This window comes from Patagioenas fasciata, chromosome 1 (assembly GCF_037038585.1).
Source record: "Patagioenas fasciata isolate bPatFas1 chromosome 1, bPatFas1.hap1, whole genome shotgun sequence".
Lineage (NCBI taxonomy): Eukaryota > Metazoa > Chordata > Aves > Columbiformes > Columbidae > Patagioenas > Patagioenas fasciata.
In genome coordinates this window covers 31,617,130-31,635,593 of record NC_092520.1, presented here as the reverse complement: position 1 = coordinate 31,635,593, position 18,464 = coordinate 31,617,130, and the positions used below count along the sequence as shown (strand labels likewise).

General features: G+C 41.6%; 1 protein-coding gene across 2 annotated transcripts in view; it reads left to right on the top strand.

The window, feature by feature from the left end:
* The first annotated feature begins 11 nt into the window (after positions 1–11).
* ITM2B (integral membrane protein 2B) overlaps positions 12–18,464 on the top strand; it is a 28,170-nt gene continuing 9,717 nt past the window's right edge. Inside the window, exons 1-2 of one of the 2 annotated variants that reach the window (XM_065858252.2) lie at positions 12–282; positions 17,341–17,469. In XM_065858252.2, coding sequence (XP_065714324.1) covers positions 187–282; positions 17,341–17,469 — 225 coding nt within the window. In that variant the 5' untranslated portion in view covers positions 12–186. The remainder of the gene's footprint in view (positions 283–17,340; positions 17,470–18,464) is intronic. The other variant, XM_065858167.2, reaches the window with a different exon arrangement.

Sequence of the window (18,464 nt, the reverse complement as noted above, 5' to 3'; positions counted from 1 at the left end):
TCCCCTCCTCTCCCCGCCCCACCGCAGGTCGCCTCTGCTCCGCCGCCGCCTGACAAGGGGAGGGGGGCGGCACTAGCGGCGCGGCGGCAGCGGGGGTCACAAGGCGGGACGCTGCCTTCGAACCTCTGCCGGTCCGGTCTTCTTCTTGTCCTTTTTCTCCTGCCTGCGCGGTGTTGAGGAGCGGCCATGGTGAAGGTGTCGTTCAACTCGGCGTTGGCGCAGAAGGAGGCGGCGAAGAAGGAGGAGAACAGCCAGGTGCTGATCCTGCCGCCGGACGCCAAGGTGAGTGCGGGGGGGCTCGAGGCGCTGAGGCCGGCCCGGCTACGGGCGCTGCGCTCCGCTCCGCTCCGCTCGGTGCTGCCGCGGGGAGGGAAACGCGCTGGCGACGGTTTATTTTTCGTGTGTGCTCTTCGCTCCTCGTCCCTCAGCCGCGGGCAGGCCGGCGGGGAAAGCAGCGCAGCGGTGCGGTGCGTCCCGCCGCCCCTCGCAGCTCACGCTTCTAAAATGGCTGACAGGAGAGCGAGCTTTAAAGCCCCGTTTCTCCCTACTTTGCGGATTTTGTGTGTGTGTTTTTCTCTCTTTTTTTTTTCTTTACCCCGACAGCGCTTGGATCGCGTCCAACTCGGCTTTTAAAGGCGTTTTCGTCTTCTTCGCGGCGTCTCGTCCAGACCCGCGGCGAGCGGAGGGGCTGACCCGGGCAGGCGCTGCCCTCCTTGGCCAGCCCGGGCGTGGGGACGGGCCGGCGGCGCCCCCGCCCGCTTTCGCAGCCCGTCCCCGGCCGCTCCGCAGCCCGTCCCTGGCCGTCCCTGCCGGGGGAGGTCGGGGTGCCCCTGCGGTGTGCTTGAGTCGGTCGCGGGAAGTTGGTTTGCGTGTAGATCGATGTCTGGGTGGCGTCTGGTCTCCACACGTTGTTTAATCTCCTCCGGCAGCACGGATGAGTCCGACGAGCTCGCTCGCTCGCAAACCCTATAACGCTTAAGGGCAGGGAGGACTTGGCGAGGGTGAAGTTGGAGGTTTGGCCGCGGCGTGTCTTGCAGAGCCTGGTGATTGTGTGTGTGTTTGTGTGTGTTACAAGCGAACTTCGCCTTGAAACTCGGGCTGGTTTAAATAACGGAACAAAGAGCTGCCTCCCCCACCCCAAAACAGCACCCGAGCTCCGATCGCTGCCGCCTTCCTCCGCGTCTCCCAACAGCAACAAAGAACAGAACAGCAGCGGCTTTTAAACTTCTTGAAGTGCAAAACTGCCCAGAATATAAAGGGGTTTGTTTGTAATTTCTGTGCTCCCGTGATCAAAACCAGTTTTTAATTAGAAGTAACGTAATTTGTTCTAAGCTCTTTGAAAAGACAATGAAAACTTGAAAAATGGCCAGCTGTGCAGAAACAGCATGCCTTGCTGTTTTCATTTGCTTTCACAGTCTTTTGTGCATCAAGCCTCTGAGTTGCCAGATTTGATCTGCAGAATAGATGGTGTTTATTAATTTCCTAAATCTTTGTGATGAACTGCAGCCTGGGAAGACAGGATCTGTTGAATTTTCACGATGAAGTTGTGCCCCGGTGTAGGCTTTGCTGTGATTTTGGTGGGGTCAGGTTCTTCACCTGCAGAACCCACTGTTGTTTCAAAGCCAAGGGGAACTGCAGGATGTTCTCTAGTGACGTCTTCCTGGTACAGCGAGTGGTTAAATTGCACATTTCTACTGAATGCGCTGCATTTATAAAACTCTGACCAAAGTATTCAAGTCCTTAGAACAGTGTGCCACAACAAATGAGACAGTATCATTACTCAAATTGCCTGTGATTATGGGAAATCCGTTAGATAATCTGTGTGCCTAGTTGTTCCTAGCAGGAGTGCCTTTCTCTAGAATATAATGGATTTCCCAGGCCCAGGCTGAGCTGTGGAGTTCCTTCCTGACCACAGGTTTGGCAATTGGTTTGACACCAAGTAGACATGAACTGCAAGTTCCAGAAAACAGGTTTTTCATAGTACCTCAGGGTCCAGATCTGCCCTGTATGATGTTTGTTTCCAGATAGCCTACCACTATGGGCGTGTGGTTCCTACTGCTAAACAAACAAAATGCATCTGGCTAATTGTCCACTGGGGAGCAAATCCTCCTGACCCTGTCCAGATACTGACAGAAGTGTGATATATGACTATGATTTCCTTAAGGCAGAGCTGTAAATTCTTGCAGCTGAGGGTGAGATACAGGGTCTGCCTTAACTTTGCCTAGGTCTTAGTACTGCATTCCTTGCCTAGAACTGAGACTTGCAGACATTTATTAACCAGATTAAAAGGTGGTCTGGTCTCACAGTAGCTGCTTCTGAGTTCTTGCACTGTTATCAGGGGATGCACATGCCTGAACAAGGCAGCAGTCCTAAAATAGTGTGCCAGGAGCAGATGCCCTGTACAGATGAAAATTCCAAAAGCAAATGAGCACTCTTAGGGGGCATCAAGCCTTTGACATTCTCCTTGACACATTTGCATCTTTTCTCAGCAGAACTGCAGACCTACACCTACCAGTGCGCAAAATTCTCTTGAATAAGCTTTTTTTTTGAGCATGCATGTTTTAGAGCATAAATAAATGGAGATCTGAGTACAGTAGCATCATCTGTAGTTTTAATAGAAGAGGCTATGCAATCCCATGCAGGATTAACAAATTGAAAAAAATTATGTAGCTATAGAGGTATTTGGATCTTTGGGAGTTTATTCTCAGATCTCAGACAAGAAAGGAACTGAGGGCCATTGTAAAACTTGATACCTTTGAGGTTGAGTGCAGGATATATTCATTGAACTTTGCCTTCTCTAATATAAATGCATTGGAAATTAATCTTTTTACCTCATCCACAAGGAACTTCTACTGACTCTGCAGGTCTTTGGAGGGCAGGGGACAAATGTATTATTCGTATCATTTCATTGCTGGAAAACCCTTAGCTTCAAGTGAGGTTTGAAAGCCATATGAGAATGTATATAGAAGAGTGAATTCTGGTAGCTTGAAAAAAGCTCACATCACCAAAGTGGCATATATGGGACATTTGTTTTCCCCTCTCTGCTGTCTTTACAGACATTGTTTCTGTAGCAAAATTAATATATCTGAATCGCCAGTGTGAACATGAAAAATATTACAACATTTTATGAAGATTTATTTTATGAAGAAAGTCATAGGAGGCGTTCTGGACTTGAAGGAAATCAAAGTACTTAAAGAGTGGAGGAGGATCAGCAGAATTACACATTCAGAATGTTATTATCAAGAACTTCCAAAGATCTGAGCAAGATAAATTAATAAACCAGTTGTTATTAATGAATAAAGCCAAATACTCTGAAATTCCAGAAAATAAAGAGCTTTTGGGCTCATTCTTTGACTGTCTTCTGCTGCGTTTCCTGGCACAGTGTCATGAAGACTGCCACGCTGTCTGCCATTGCAGGATTACCTTCAAGTAGATAATCTTCCTAGAGCTTACTAACGAATGTTTGCAGCCAAAATATGCTGGTGATGTGGCATAGAAATACTCTGATCTCACCCAAATTTGCCCAGTCACCTCCAATGCAGACACTAATAGGAAATCAATTGTGGAAGAGAGGAGAAGATGATGTGAGAAGAGTAGGGGATGTATCATATGAACAACGGCTTAAGAAAAGCTTTTGCAGAAGGCAAAAAGTCTTATGCTTTGGAGCATGCTACTTAAAAAAGGAGTTTAAAAATCAAGAGTGCTAATCCTGCCTCTGCATAAATCACTTGTCAGTATGATTGCGTGTTGTGAAAGTGGCTCCATACTTACTGCAGGCAGCGTTACAACTCTGCTGCGGCTCCTGGGATGATACTGCTGTGCCATAATTCTTGGCCCAAATACAGAATATCCTTAGTGAAGGTTCTCAAGCCACTTTTAATTTTCTGCTTTGCTCAATGTCAGTACAATAGGGTATTTTATGACCCAGTCTCCCAACAAGTAATGAATGTGTGGTATTAACGTTTCTCCATACAATAGATGTTTGGAGAGCCAAAGATGGTTCTGAGCATAGTTGAAGTCTTCAGACATTTTGCAGAGTCCATTCAATAGTTTAAGTCCTCCTCAAACCTCTTTGGGTGCTCACTAACTCTCAGGAAGTTACTCCCTCCTGCTGGACTAGGTGACAACCTTTTATATTTTCTTTTTTTCTTGAGGTGCTCAACTCGATACTACCTTACCAAATACAGTTTTGTGCTTGAAAGGTGTGGATTCACACATATATATCATCGCTGACCTTTGGATAGCTGTATTTACAGAGTGATTTCAATGTGAAAGTGTAAATGTTAAATATTTTAAAAGCAGCAGCTTTCTGCGTTTATTCCTTATGAGAACATTATTACCCTGCACTCTAAAACTAATTTTTTTCCAGTTTAGCTTAATCTTTTCTAAAGCAGACTAAAATAGGCACTTTTAACACAGAGTTAAGAGGGTCCACCTGGGAAATACTGGCGAGTAACTAATGAGCACTATTTTTCCATATAGAAAAATCCTTAGATTTTGTGTAGTTGGTGTTAGATGTTTCTGAAATAGCAGTGTTAGCTTTACAGTTGCTATACTTTGTGTGTGTAAATATACATAAATAGTATATAACATATATTTATATGCTATTTATATGTTAGTGAACACACTAATAAATAGCCACTTATTTTTTCCCGTCAGCAAAGCAGTTTTTCTCATTTTATGGGACATGGCTGTTTTGGGGTTGTTTTGTTTATTTTTGGTTTATTTTGTTCTCGGAGGAGCTTCCTTAATTCCCTTTATAGCCTTCCTCCAGCCAAGTTTTCTATAGACCTTTCTCCAGTCACCATTGGGCAGAGAGCAAGCTTTGTCTTTTCCTGTGTTCCGTGATGCAACTAGGTCATTAAGCCGACCACGTTCTGCTGTCTGTCAGAGCATTCTGGATTAGAGTATGATTATTTAAAAGAGGACAAGAGTAAAAAAATCATAGCAAACTGAGTTTTCTTCCCCCTTACTCTTCCTCACTTGGGTAAGATTTTAATGAAATCCACCAAACCTCCAATGACAACCCTCTGGCTTCAGCCACAACGGGTACCCGGGATTCTGTTGCTTACTTGGCTTTATAGGCACCTGCAAACATAAATATAGGGAAACTGAGTTTATGTAAACAAAATTTGTTGTTCATGAGGAACTCTTCCTTAGAAAAAAAGTGTTGTGGCTGATGTCATCCCCTGTATCCTTTTACACGGTGAATTTGTGCTACTGGTTAAGTAGCGCAGCTTCCTGAAAATAATATCACTGTGTTCTTGAGATTTTTGGCTCCTAAAGCTGTTCTGTAGAGGTTGCCAGCAATTGTGAGAACAATACTAAAAAACAAACAAAAAAATCTTAAAAAGTTTGTGGTGCTCCTCAGAAAATATCTGGCTATTTTGAAGTGAGTTGAAGAATTTGAGATTAGAGGTTAGAAAGTTCAAAAAGAGATCTGGAAGAGCTCGTGTCGTCCCCATCTCCCCAGTGTCAGAAAGGAACCTGTGGGACAGGGGAGTTCTGTCAGCGCTCTGTATCTCGCTTCCTTTTCCATTTATCTTCACTTCCCAACCTGAATAAGAAATCTGAAGCTTTGATTTCAAAATACAGCTGTTTCCCAGGAGAATGATAGTTAGTATTTCAAACAGGATGTATTCTGCCAGACCTTTGTGATAGCTGCATCATCAGTTGTTGGTATCGTTTACATTTTTGGCTGCCTGAGCAAGAGCTGCTGTCCATACATATCGTTACAACTTCTATGAACTCAGGGCAGGGATGAGCATAGAGACAAGGCAAATACTTCATGCAGTGGTAAATAGTTTCTCTTTTCAGATTAACAAATTTATGCTTGGCTGAGGCCCCTTGCCCTAAAAATGTATTTGCGGAACTTTTTTTTTTTCGCTTAACATTTGTCATGCGGCAAAGTCCGCAATTAGATGAAGCTTTATATAGTGCAATATCTAGAAAAACTATCCTGTGCTGTAATGTTTTGTTATATTTAATGCTGTAAATACTTCTCTTATGTTCACTCCTGTTTTTCTGTGCTGCAGTATTATTTTCTTTCTGATCAGCTTCCAAAAACTAGTTTGAATATTAACATTGCGTAGTGGAATGGAAACCTTTTGGAACCGAAAGTTCTGTTCGGTGGGAAAAGCTGAAGTTAAATTAGTTCATTTCTGAAGATGCGGATCAAGATGGGATGTTGAACTTTCCTGTAAAAACAAACATTTGAAAGAAAATGTTATTGAAATCAACAGTAGTTTCACAGGAAATGGTTTAGACTCCTCCCACTATAATGAATATTTAATCCAACATATGAATGTCCGTATCAAGAAAAGTTTGATCTAAAAATATAATGTGTATATATGTTTTTTCCCTGTTAAGTATTTTAATGAAATGTTTACAGTTGCAAATGTAATCTAACAGTTGTGTTTTTATAGGCTCAAATAAATTTTCTTAATTTTAATCTTTTTGTTATCAGCAATTTAATAACTTTTGATGCTAGTGGTCATTTGAGGACAGTTTATAAGAACGGTAGGCATACTTACCTCCAGTAGCATTTTCAGTTAACTCTTCTGCAGTTGTGAGTTTTGGAATATGTGTCAGCATTATACGTATTTTCTACCCAGTAGCCACTAGCTGCAGCTACCAAATAGCTTCCATACGAATAAAATAGTTCTTTCTTTGATTCTCAGGAAATATATTTGGAAGCAAATATTGGATTTTTAAGTCCTAGTAATTTAAAATGTTCTTTATTCTGTGCTTCCAAAAACATGCTGACGTATTTCAAACATGAGAACTACAACTGGGATAAGTAATGATGCGTTCTGTTAGCTGTTGCATAGATTCTTTTTCCCCCAAACTCCATTTATGCTTTGATTGACAAAGGTTAGCATTATCTGGTTTTAGTCTCCTGATCCATATGAATAATACAACATTCATTTTCTTACTATTTATGTACTGCTTTTTATCCTCGGTGGAAATTACTTTGAATCTGCAGATGAAAAGCATGCTAATTTATAAAACTCAGATATCTGTCCTAATTTTACAGATGTGGTAAACCAAAGGAGTGAGATAATTAATAAGATTGAGCTCTGCAATGAAGTCAGGAACGGTTTTGCAGCAGACATCACGTGGCCTGGGGTTTGGACCACAACGAACATATAGAGAGACTCCAGCTCCCATCTGAGTGATCGATATGGCATCCACAAGCAAGGGTCCTCTGTGCAACGGCCTTACAAAACTCACCATGACAAAAACCAGCAAAGTAATATTTGCCCAACAGTTATTACAGAAGTTGTGGAAAAAATAAGTTGATATTTTGTTTGCCCGTTCCAAACAGTGTCTGTGTGTTTGTATATATACAAATATTTTTATAAAGTTTATATATTATTAAGTATATAATATGTATTATTTATAAATCTGTATATATACACACATAAAAATAAAATCCACAAGCATTTTAAGAGTTAGAGTTCCTTGAATGCAAATCCTTGGATAATTTGTGGTTGTCTTCCTTCTAGGGTTCAGCAAACTCCAGCTTTTGATGGCAGCTTTCTGCTCTTTTGAGGGTAGAATGAGTCAGTGGAATGACTGTGGAAAAAAGAATATGCTGGGAGGATCATATTGGGAGGGGACAGTGACCTCTGAAGTAGATAGATATTACATGATTGCTGAATCATGAAGGTCTATTGATTTATTTGTTTTTAGGAAGATCTAGTCTGTGTAGAAAACCCTTGCATTTACACATTTGAAAACACAGTGCCCTTTGCCGAGTGGGAGGATGAACACAACGTTTCAAGGCTGTCGCGGTGTGATGAGTTGCCTTGCCTGGGGTTTGCAGTTTAGGGAAGACCTCTTGGTGAGGTGTCAGAACACCAGCCAGGGTCTGCGCTCCTGGAGGGTGCTGGATACCCCAGTGTGTGCTCCACTTCAGGCTCTCAATAGTCTAGTTGCTGTAAAGCCTTTGAGAATTTTTACAACAGTTTCTTCTACAAAGAGGGCGTATTTAAATGTAAGCCTTTGAAGGTCAGCTCTTCTGTGCTGATACTTGTGCCACAATTAAGTGCTATTCTGTATGTGTATGTGGAATGGTTTCCACTCATAGAACTCTGCTGTATGGTTACTGCACAGCTTAATTCACTAATATATGTATTGTCGAGGTATATTGGTTTGAGGACAGGGCTGCCATTCAGAGGGACCCAAACAGGCTACAGTGATGGGCTGAACAAAACCTCATGAGTTTAAGAAATAACAAATGCGATGTCCTGTCCCTGGAGCAGACTCAGCTCTCTACCAGCAGAGGCTGGGGAGCCCCTGGCTGGGAAAGCGCTCTGCTTGAGAAGGACCCAAGGCTGCCGGTGGACAGTCACCTGGGCACAAGCCACTGGCATTGCTGAAGGCTGAGCATTTTCCAATTAGCAAACAAACAAACAAAGCATGAACAACCTGGTTTGTTTCTAGCAGGGGTCACCAGGATGATTGGGGGCTGAAGCACATGAAGAGTGGCTGTGGAAATGAGATGGCATCAGGAGGACATCATAGCAGCCTCCCCACACCCGGGGAGGTGACTGGAAAGACAGTGGCCATAAATTGAAAAAGAACTTCTAATTGGGTATAAGCAAAGTATTTTTCAGTCTGAGGAGAAGTGAATGTTCAGCAGGTTACACAGAGATGCTGTGAAGTGTTGGTCCTTGGCGGTTTTCCACACTTGACTGGACAAGAGCCCCGAGCAATCTGGACAGGCTTCAGAGTCCACCCTCCTTTTGAACAAGAGGTTAGACTACAGACCTCCCGAGTGGTTTCTGTGATGCTCGATTCTACTTTTGAGAGAAAGCGAGACACACAGCGTTTGTAACTTGCATGAGATGACATACCATCTGTGGCTGAACTGGGAATAGAGTTATTAAATTCTGAGGCTCAGTGGTGCATATGTGCATGCTAATGAGATCTCTTGGGTGAAAGAGCCAACACCGCTTGGGAAAATAGCCTTGAGAGAAATCTAGGTTAAATCCACATAGCATTCCATCATACTGATGTCTGAGATTCAGGCAGTCATAGGAAAAAAGCAGAGACATTTCACATTTAAGAAGCTAGCAGGGTAAGGAACAGACAGGAACTGGAACAATCAAGGTCAAAAAGATAATTTAGTATTGATCCATTTTAAGTGGATCTTCTAAGTTCCTGTTTTCAAACATTGATCTAATTCAGGGTAAAATCAAGAGAAATATTGCATTTGCAGTTATAGATTTATTTAGTGTAGTTTTAGTAAGTATGGAAGAGCACAAGTCAGTTATAAGTCAGAGAATCCAAGTGGGGAAAAGGGGTCATTTTGGCAATGTGTAAAAATGAAGCATTTTTCAAAATTGAACAATTTAGTGAAATGCCATGATTGACATGCTGTAACCATAAAGGGGGTCTAGTGATTCTGTTTTCTGGAAGCAAAATGTATTCTGAAAAATTTCCCATATATACTATAAAGATTGAGGTTTCTTGTTTTTAACAAAATAAATATCCCTCAGGCACCTCTTGCCAGATATCTATGCAAGCTTTCATCTGTGTGTTTTTAGTCTATGACTTGAAAACTCTTGCACGGCAACACGTCTCTTTTCTTAAAATACTTGAGATAAATAGGTGTGGAATGCAGAACAAATTTCCATCATTCTCATTTATGAAAATGTATAGGTAAATTTGTCAATAGTTATATATCACATAAAAATCCTGGCTTGCACCACCTCTTCACTAGCCAAGCTAGTGAAAACTTTTTTATTCAGTGCAGCATGGTGGCAATTGTGGATCTTATTGACTGTCAGCAGCACAAGAACTTTGGAGTTCAGTGTCCAGACATTTAAAGACAACACATTTTCCAAGTGCTGTAGGTTTTGTTGAAGTTTTATGCTGGAGGCAAGGGAGTGGGGAGAAGGCAGAGGAATCATAAAGCCCCAAGGCAAAGGAAATAAAGGATGTGTGGAACTTTATTACTTGTCTAGCACAGACCCAGCACTCCTGGATTTTTTTTTTTTTGATGATGCAAATGGTTAGTCTTATTCATCCTCTGACTGAGTAGTAATAGTTTTACTTAAAAACTAGATGTGTATCACAGAATGGCTGTAATTGGAAGGGACCTCTGGAGGTCATCTGGGCCAACCCCCCTGCTCGAGCAGGGTCTCCTAGAGCTGGTTGCCCAGGACCATGTCCAGTCAGTTCTTGAACATCATAGAATGTCCTGAGTTGGAAGAGACCCAACAAGGATCATTGAGTCCAACTGCTGTCCCTGCACAGGACAACCCCACAGTTCACACCATGTGTCTGAGGGTGTTGTCCAGTCTCTTCTTGAACGCTGTCAGGTTTGAGGCCGTGACACCTCCCTGGGGAGCCTGTTCCAGTGCTCCACCACCCTCTGGGGGAAGAACCTTTTCCTAATGTCCAGCCTAAACCTCCATCCCAAGGATGGAGACTCCACAGCATCCCTGGACAACCTGTGCCACTACTTGGTCACACAGTAAAAAAAAAAAATTCTCATGTTCAGAAGGAATATAAAAAATGGTTTTAAGATCCTGTTGGAAAAAGGAGAGTGGTCCTTGGCCCTGAGTGTTTGGCCCTGATCTTGGAACTGGACAGAGAAGAGACAATTTGGGGAACATGGTTTGAAGGAAACAGTAAAATACAGCATGTGATTAGTTATACTATTGCTGTAGGCAGCCTGGGATGATGATACAGCCAAAAGCTGTGCATGTCATTCACCTCAAGAAAGTCCTTGCCTGGTCTACAAAGACAGAACTTTCAGGCCATTTAGATAAGTGTGTTTCTTTTTGGTGCTTTTTGTTCGTTTTTCACCCACTTTCTAGTCCACGTAAGACTAAAGTTAACAATAAAATAACCATTCTTAACAGTACTGCTCCCAAATTTAACCAAAGCAGCACACTAAATAGTTTCAGGCTTCTTCCTTCTTTACCTATCCTCTTTAATTGTTGGCTGCTATCGGGCTTTGTAATCTCTCATTTCAGCAATTGGAGGCAGTATTTAGGTAAATCCAGATTACTCACAGCAGTTAGGAGTTGCAGGATTACTCTTCCAAGACACCCTTCTTTTATTGTCCCTCTCTCACGTAACTGCAGGTGAACTGCTGATTCATGTCCTTTACATTCACTTTACAGTTGTAATTTTCCTTGACTTCCTTCAGAGAAATTGAACTCTTCATGTTCCAGCATGTTTCTCCCTGGTTTAAATTCCCACTCCCCTTGCCTGTTTTCTGATTTTTGTTTTCACTTCTGTCTTTCCCAATACATGCAACTATCTTCTTACCCACCAGCACTGATTCCCTTTTTAGGATCATCTTGAGCTGGCTGCTTATATTAATATTTTTATTCCACGATGGTTATGACGTTTGAAACATGGAGTCATTTGACAGACACCTCATTTTTTAATAAAACACCCCCATTATTTGGTGAAAGGTAACATTCAACTAACATCAAAATTACTCTGGACTTTGAACTTTGGAAAGCTCTTGGAATGTATTTTCTACTCACTGCTGCATTTCTTAGTGCTGTATAACAGATTTTGTGTTTACAACTTTATTTTACAGAACATATACAGATATTACAAATATACGAAGAGGTTAGTAGTACCAGCTACCTAGTAGATAATTCTAATTAATCTCCTTGGTTATCCAGGCTACGTGACTACAGCAGAACTAAGGTCTGGTTATTGTGCTGTTCTTCAGGCAGAGGGCCTTTGGCCAGATGGACAAGTCCCTGTCCATCTTGACAGAGAAGGAACTGGCAGTGCCGCCACAGAAGGGTTGCAGTGTTCCGATATCAACTGCACATAAACAACCATAGCTTGTGTTCAGGCTTCATCATCTGAGTAGAAAGGATACGTCACTCCTTGTGATAAGCGAGAGATCTCTGAAGCACCTATTGTATATTGAGCCTGTTTTTCCAACTAGCAAGTTAAAAGATCATTGTACTTAAAATATAATTTAATTTTATTAGGAAGCATAAAATTGCTGCTTGAGAGGCAGATCAGTATGATGGCCTTCCAGATTTGCAGCATCTGCCAAGTGAGGAGTCTTGCAAAAGCCTGCCTTAATTTCCCATCTGCAACAAGTAATAAATAGAATACCAGGCTCGTAGCAGTCTTCAGGCAGGAATACCATGGGAGGAATGCAGAGCTCTTTCTAAATTAAGTTCATTTTAAATTGACTGTCTTTTGGGGAGAATTTTCTACAGATGTCAGATTTACAAGTCGGAGTCGGCGAGCCTGACCAACAGAATTCAGTTCATACTGAATTTGTCACTATTTTATTTCAAGACTTTTTAGCCTCCCTCATTAAAAAAAACCCAACACTTTTAGGGAGTCATCAGTGATGTATCTTCTCCCTGTTCCACTAATTAAAGCTGCAGCTGGTCAATATTTGCCTTTAGGAGGCTCAGTCTGCCCCACTGCTTTCTGTCCATCCATGTGAGTTAACTGGCACTCAAAGGACCTCAAAGAAAACTGTTCTGAACAGCTTCCAGCCAGTTCTACCCACATTAATTGTAAGCTTTTATGTGTGTGTGTGTACGTATATATACATATATATATTTAAAAGATGTTATTCTCAGATGCGTAATTATGGATGGTTATGTATTATGCTGCAAAAAATTTCTAGTAGTATTTGTAACACTCAGTAATACTCTGCATCTGTTTTTGCTGTGGATCAAAGACCGTGTTTTGGTTCTGAAAGACGTTTTCCCCTCCTGAAGTTATTGCTATTATATCTGTTCTTAAATGTAAGCCATTATCTTCTGTATAGGTGGACAATGGTCATGCAATATTCCGGACTTCCCACAGCATATCCGTTGTATCTTGTTTAGGTGGATTCTTACCTAATTGATTCATACTCTTTTTTTTTTTTAATCATATAATTAATGTGTCCTTAATTTCTGCAAAGGAATAATGTCTGATAATCTTCTCACCCATTTTAATATGAACTAGACATATGCCTTGTAATTTTTCTGACTGCTTTACTTTTATAATGCTAAAGCAATTATACTCCACTATGTACGAAAAGCCACGAGGGGAAAATCTAAGTAATTACCAAGTCTAATTATACACATTCATGGCTCAGTATTGGAGCTGCTTAGAATAATTTTGTGATGTTGCCCCAAACATGAATTTGATCTTTCTGAAATTCAGCATTTATTTAAAGAAAAAAAAAAAGTAGCAGTAAAATTGAACTGAAAAGAGCAAGAGAGTATGTAGCCAGCAGCTGTTAATAACTGCTAATGTTTGGAGGTTTAGGGGGTACCATTATTATTTGTTTTTCCTTTGGTCCACTCTAGAACAGTTAATGCTAATGGTCATAAATATGTTCTTGTGAAGATCTCTCTGTAGTTGAGAGGTGCTTGGTAAATAGTTTTGTGGTATTACTTGTCCATCTCCAAAGAGTTCCATGGTTCCAGTAACAAGGCAGAATGTAGCTTCACGTCAGCTGCTGTAGTCACTGATGAAGGCATCTTTGCTGAAAACTGCCATCATCTTGTAACTTCTTTGTGAGAAGACAGACTTGAGTCTTGCAAATCTCAAATAATACAGGATTTAATACTTCTCTATCTCCAGGAAAATTGTTCCTGTAGAGCCTGAAGCAATTCAGGTTGGGAAATTCTGAACCATTTAATTTTAACACTGTAGGATTTAGTGTGCAAGTGGCAGAGAGATGCTTCTGTTTCTTGTCTTGTCCATGGGAAATAGGCTAATCAAATGTTTTCCAATTAGAACAATCAGTTCATCAAGGCAAAGAAGCCAGTATTGGGCTTGCATCCAGTTCCTCCTAAGGCATTGTGCATCAGAGAAGATAAGTTCTGCAGCATCATCTTGAGGTTGAGAATTCACCAGGGAGCTGGAAGTACACGGGGCAGGGATGGAGCAGAGGAGGGGAAAGAGAAGGACTGGAACAACAGTGATTAATTATTACTGCTCACAAAAGTAGAGAGGTGTATTTTTAGAGGTCACTCTTCACCTCAAGTACGTGATGCTCTCTTTTGTCAGATACCTCTGGCAGTGGAGAGCTGATATAGAGAAAAATCAGTCAGTGAGGCTGCAACCTCATCTTGTGCTCTGGCTTCACTGCTATCTGCGAACAAAGTGGGGTGGTAACTATGTGGGAAGAGGTGCTAATTCAGCACTGTCCCTCTTTGTGGGGATCTGCTTTCACTTAATGTTTTTTCTTTCAGAACATGAGTCACCTGAAGGAGGGTCAGCATCTGTGGAGCTTTCTTTTCTTGCAAGGAGAAGGGCCAGATTTATATATCAAGGGATGAATTATTCTTTTGAGTCAATTCAGCCCAAACTAAGCTGTCAGTGGCAACAATACGAAAGCTTAGCCACAGGACAGCTACTAATATGAGTATAATTTAGCCTGAGTATGTTATTTATATTATTTTAATTTAGGGTGGTTTTAAACTGCTTGGTGATGTACTTAGTTTTCAAAATCAGAAGAGGAAATCAGTTCTGTGTTCTCCTTAAACAGCATCAAATGTTTTCAGTGTTACCTAATGCTTGTGATTCCTCCATACTGAGGTGCAATTCTTTCCTGGACTCTCCTAGGCAAGAGGCTAAACTGGGCTTGAACTCTTGCTCTAAATTTGGTGTGCTGTTTTCAGCAGGCTGTGGACAAATCAATGCAATAGGCAACTACAAATAGAAAATAACTTAACATGCCACCATTAGGGATGCTTTCAGAAATAATAATGAAAAAATTTAGCTGCTGGTAAGGGATAAGAGAGTTGTATTAAACCTATTGTTTGTAGGTGTCATCTCAAATATCAAAGCTGAATTATTTATGGTAGAATAGTGATAAACTTGTCCTTCAGGTTCCTCCTAGCATGGTAAAAGCGTAAAAGTTACTTTCCTTTTTCTAATTATTTTTGTTGCCTATGCAAAATTAGTTCGACATTAATCCTTATTTCCAGGTAGGTGTTCACACAGTGTATGCCTTCTGCACTATTTCTCAAATGCCTGTTTTATTAGCCTTTCTGAACTTACAAAATGATATAAAAATGGAAGAGGCAGTTATTCCACTAATGGATAATTCTGCTTGGAGTTAAAAAAGGCAGGGGAGCACAAAAGCAGCACTGGGGAAGAATAAAGATACTCTTTATGTTCTTCAGTAGGGAATATTTTGGCATTGTATCCCACAGCCAGTTTGCTACCAATTTTTCTGATGTTAATTTACGACAGTTTAAACGACAGCTATTTTTAAAAATTTTAATCAGGTGTCCTTTATGCTTTGAAACATCTAGGGAGATAGTTACCTAATGATACGGGACAACATAAAAATAAAAATCCTTGTATTACCTGGTTTAGATTTATAATTGAGATGATTTATAGAAGAATCCGCAGTGAATCTTAACCTGACCTGAAAGTTAATTAGATTACCATGGGTATTATGTCCTATTCTCAGTTGTAGCAAACCGCCAGGTTAAAAACCACACAGCTGGTAATCCTGTGATTCTTTACACTGAATTCTTTAAATAATTAGCAGTGCAAAAACTTTTAAAAGCTGTTACTTGCCTTTCCATTCTGCTTTTTCAGTCCGTGGCAAATGTTTTCTAGTCGCTCTTGCTTTGCCTTGTAATATACCGCAGAAGTGTTGGTTGGAAGGGACCTCTGGAAATCAACTGGCCCAACCTTCCTTTAGACACAGGATGGTTGCCAAAGCAAGATCAGCCGTGGCTTTGTCTAGTTGAGTCTTGAAAACCTCCAGGGATGGAGTTTTCACAATCTGATTTACTGCAGTAGTTCGCAAAGTAATGTGAAACAAAATCTGTGAAATATCTTCAGTTTGACTCTTAAATATTTCTGAATCAGATTTTGGCAGCCGTTGCCTGGCAAAGAAGCTGCATTGCCATTTCTGTATGAATGATAATTGTAGTGTACTCTAAAGGTGGGTTTCACATCACCTAATTTTAGCTACATATGAATTAGGTACCTAGTTTGTTAACCGAGGAATTTCCCTCTATAATCAGTGAAAAGAAGTAAGTCCCTCCAGCAGACTCGTCTCCCTCTCGGGGATGGTTGGGTTGAGTCATGTAGAGGAAGTGCCTCTTTCTCCCCACCATTTACAGGGAGGGTCCCCTTCCCATTTGGTGTCTGACTTGCTTAGTGACTTCGGCCACATGAGAGGAATTCCCTCCTGCTGGGCCAAGTGGGGACTATACCCACCACTTTGTTCAAGTGGAAAATCATACTAAGTAGCAGATCCTGCAAAAAACCCATGAGGCATAACATTGACTGACAGACATTGCTGTCAATGTCATCTCTTCATCATGCTCTTTCTCCATTTTCTCTTTTGGGGTTTGTTTTTTTTGTTTATTTGCCTGTAATGATTTTGCCCTGGTCATCATTCTACCCTATTGGTTTTTTTTTGTTGCAAAGGGGTAATGACTTGCTTTGTATTTATTTGAATTCCGATATTTATTTTCCCAGGATTCTCACGGTTTGGAAGAGGGTGACTCGATGGGTTTTTTTGTTTGTGGGTTGTTTTGTTTTGTTTTGGTTTTTTTTGAGATGTGAGTTATGCAAACACTTGGAGGAGGAAAGAGCATTGTAATGTGGCTGATAGAGGAAAGATTTTGCAAGCAGCAGTTTATTGCTTAGGATGCCTGTGGGGATTGCTTGGTTATGCAAACTAGTGCCCCAAAGGTGAAACATCCTGTCATTCCTTTAGCATAACATGAGCAGCAGAGAGAGGCACGGCCAACGCTGTCTTACAGCAGAAAGCTTCCTTCACAACAACTTTTCAAAGCATATTTTCTCATTCCTGCTCTTATTATTCTGCCAGCAAAGAGGTGGTAAAGTCTCTTTCGTCCTGCTGGAACAACATAGGGAAGGATATATTTTGGTCTTATATACCTTTGATCTTTCGTTGGTTCTTCAGGTTCACTGAAATTGTGTGTTCTGAGATAAGAAAGGATCTGACGTTTCCGAATTGACTTCCTCTCCCCGCTGTTGTTGCACCGAGGTTGCCTGAGAACGGATATTTTTCTGTCTGCAGTCTGTAAAGTGGCTCACTGGGTGTTTTTAGGTATCTTGGGGAGACTTTGTTACATTTCTATCTTCCTTCATGCTTAAGTCTGCTGATGTAGTCAGTGACAATGGCATTAAAAGTGACTGTTGGTACAGGTTTTCCTAAACCTCAACTCAAACAGATATGGTCTACCCTTTACCAAATAAAATATGTTTCCAAACAATTGTGATAGACCATGCATCGCCATTTCTGACGGATGCAATGTTTGTATTTGCTGGGTCTGAAGTATCTGCTGTCCTGTGTGCCCTGGGAGCTGTGCTGAAGGTCTCTCTGCTGCTCTGCAGGACCCTGAGGATGCTGTGCCCGTGGGGCAGAGGAGGGCCTGGTGCTGGTGCATGTACTTCGGATTGGCCTTTATGCTGGCTGGGGTGATCCTGGGTGGTGCCTATCTCTACAAATATTTTGCATTCCAGGTAAGTCAAATACATTCTATTATGGGAGTACTGTGTTTTTCTCTGTTATGCCTTGCATTTAGAAGAGGGAAGAGGACCAAAAGACTGAACCAAATATCCTTTCTACTTTTTCTTTTTTTTTTTTTTTTTCCCCTGAAAACTTCAGCTTTTCTAAAAGCAAAGTGTATGGCCTGCTCTAAAGTTACCTATCAGCAGTGGAGAGCAGGAGCGAAGTTGGCAAATTAAAGGGAACAGCACTTTTGAAAACCTTACTTTGCAGAGAAAGGATTAGATCTAAATAGGACTTGGGTTTAGGAACCCCAGCGGTGTCCCAGATTTTCACCTGCTCTCTTTCCTTTTTCAAAGTGATGAATACTGGAGGTGGATTAACCCCTTGGAAGCCTCCTTGCTTCACCCTAGATTTCCTAGACACACACGGTACTGCGAATGCCCAGGAAAGGGACTGCTTGTCAGAGCAGTGCAGTGACCTGCTCCTTCCCGATCTCTGCAGGGATAAGAAACACAGCCCTGCAGGGGACTTCGGAGAAGCGCTGTCAGCAGGGTTAAACATGTTCTGTCAAGTCTAATCCACACTGAGAAGATCAGACCTCTGACAAAATGTATTTTTACTCTTTAACAAATGGCACTGCTGCAAGGCAGTGGTGCCAGGAAAGTGGAGAATTTACCTGAAACGTGGGAGATCTGAGTTGAATATTGTCTTCCTCGGGGGGCAGTTGTCACTGGGCAGCACTGGATGTGCTGGGCTGTCACCCAGGTGGTGTGAGCACACCCTCCTCTCTTCAGAAACTGCTGGGATCGCAAGATTCACGGGGTCAGAAAGGGAGAGTATAAGCAAAACATGAATCCTTCTATAGCCCGCTTGTTAGTGCACATCATTATAAGGTAGAAATTCTGTGTTCTTGTCCCTGCTACCAGGATTTTTTTTTTTCCCCCATTTTAGTAGCTGCTGATGTGCAAGGCGAAGTGATTAAACATGAACAGTTCCAGCTGAACTT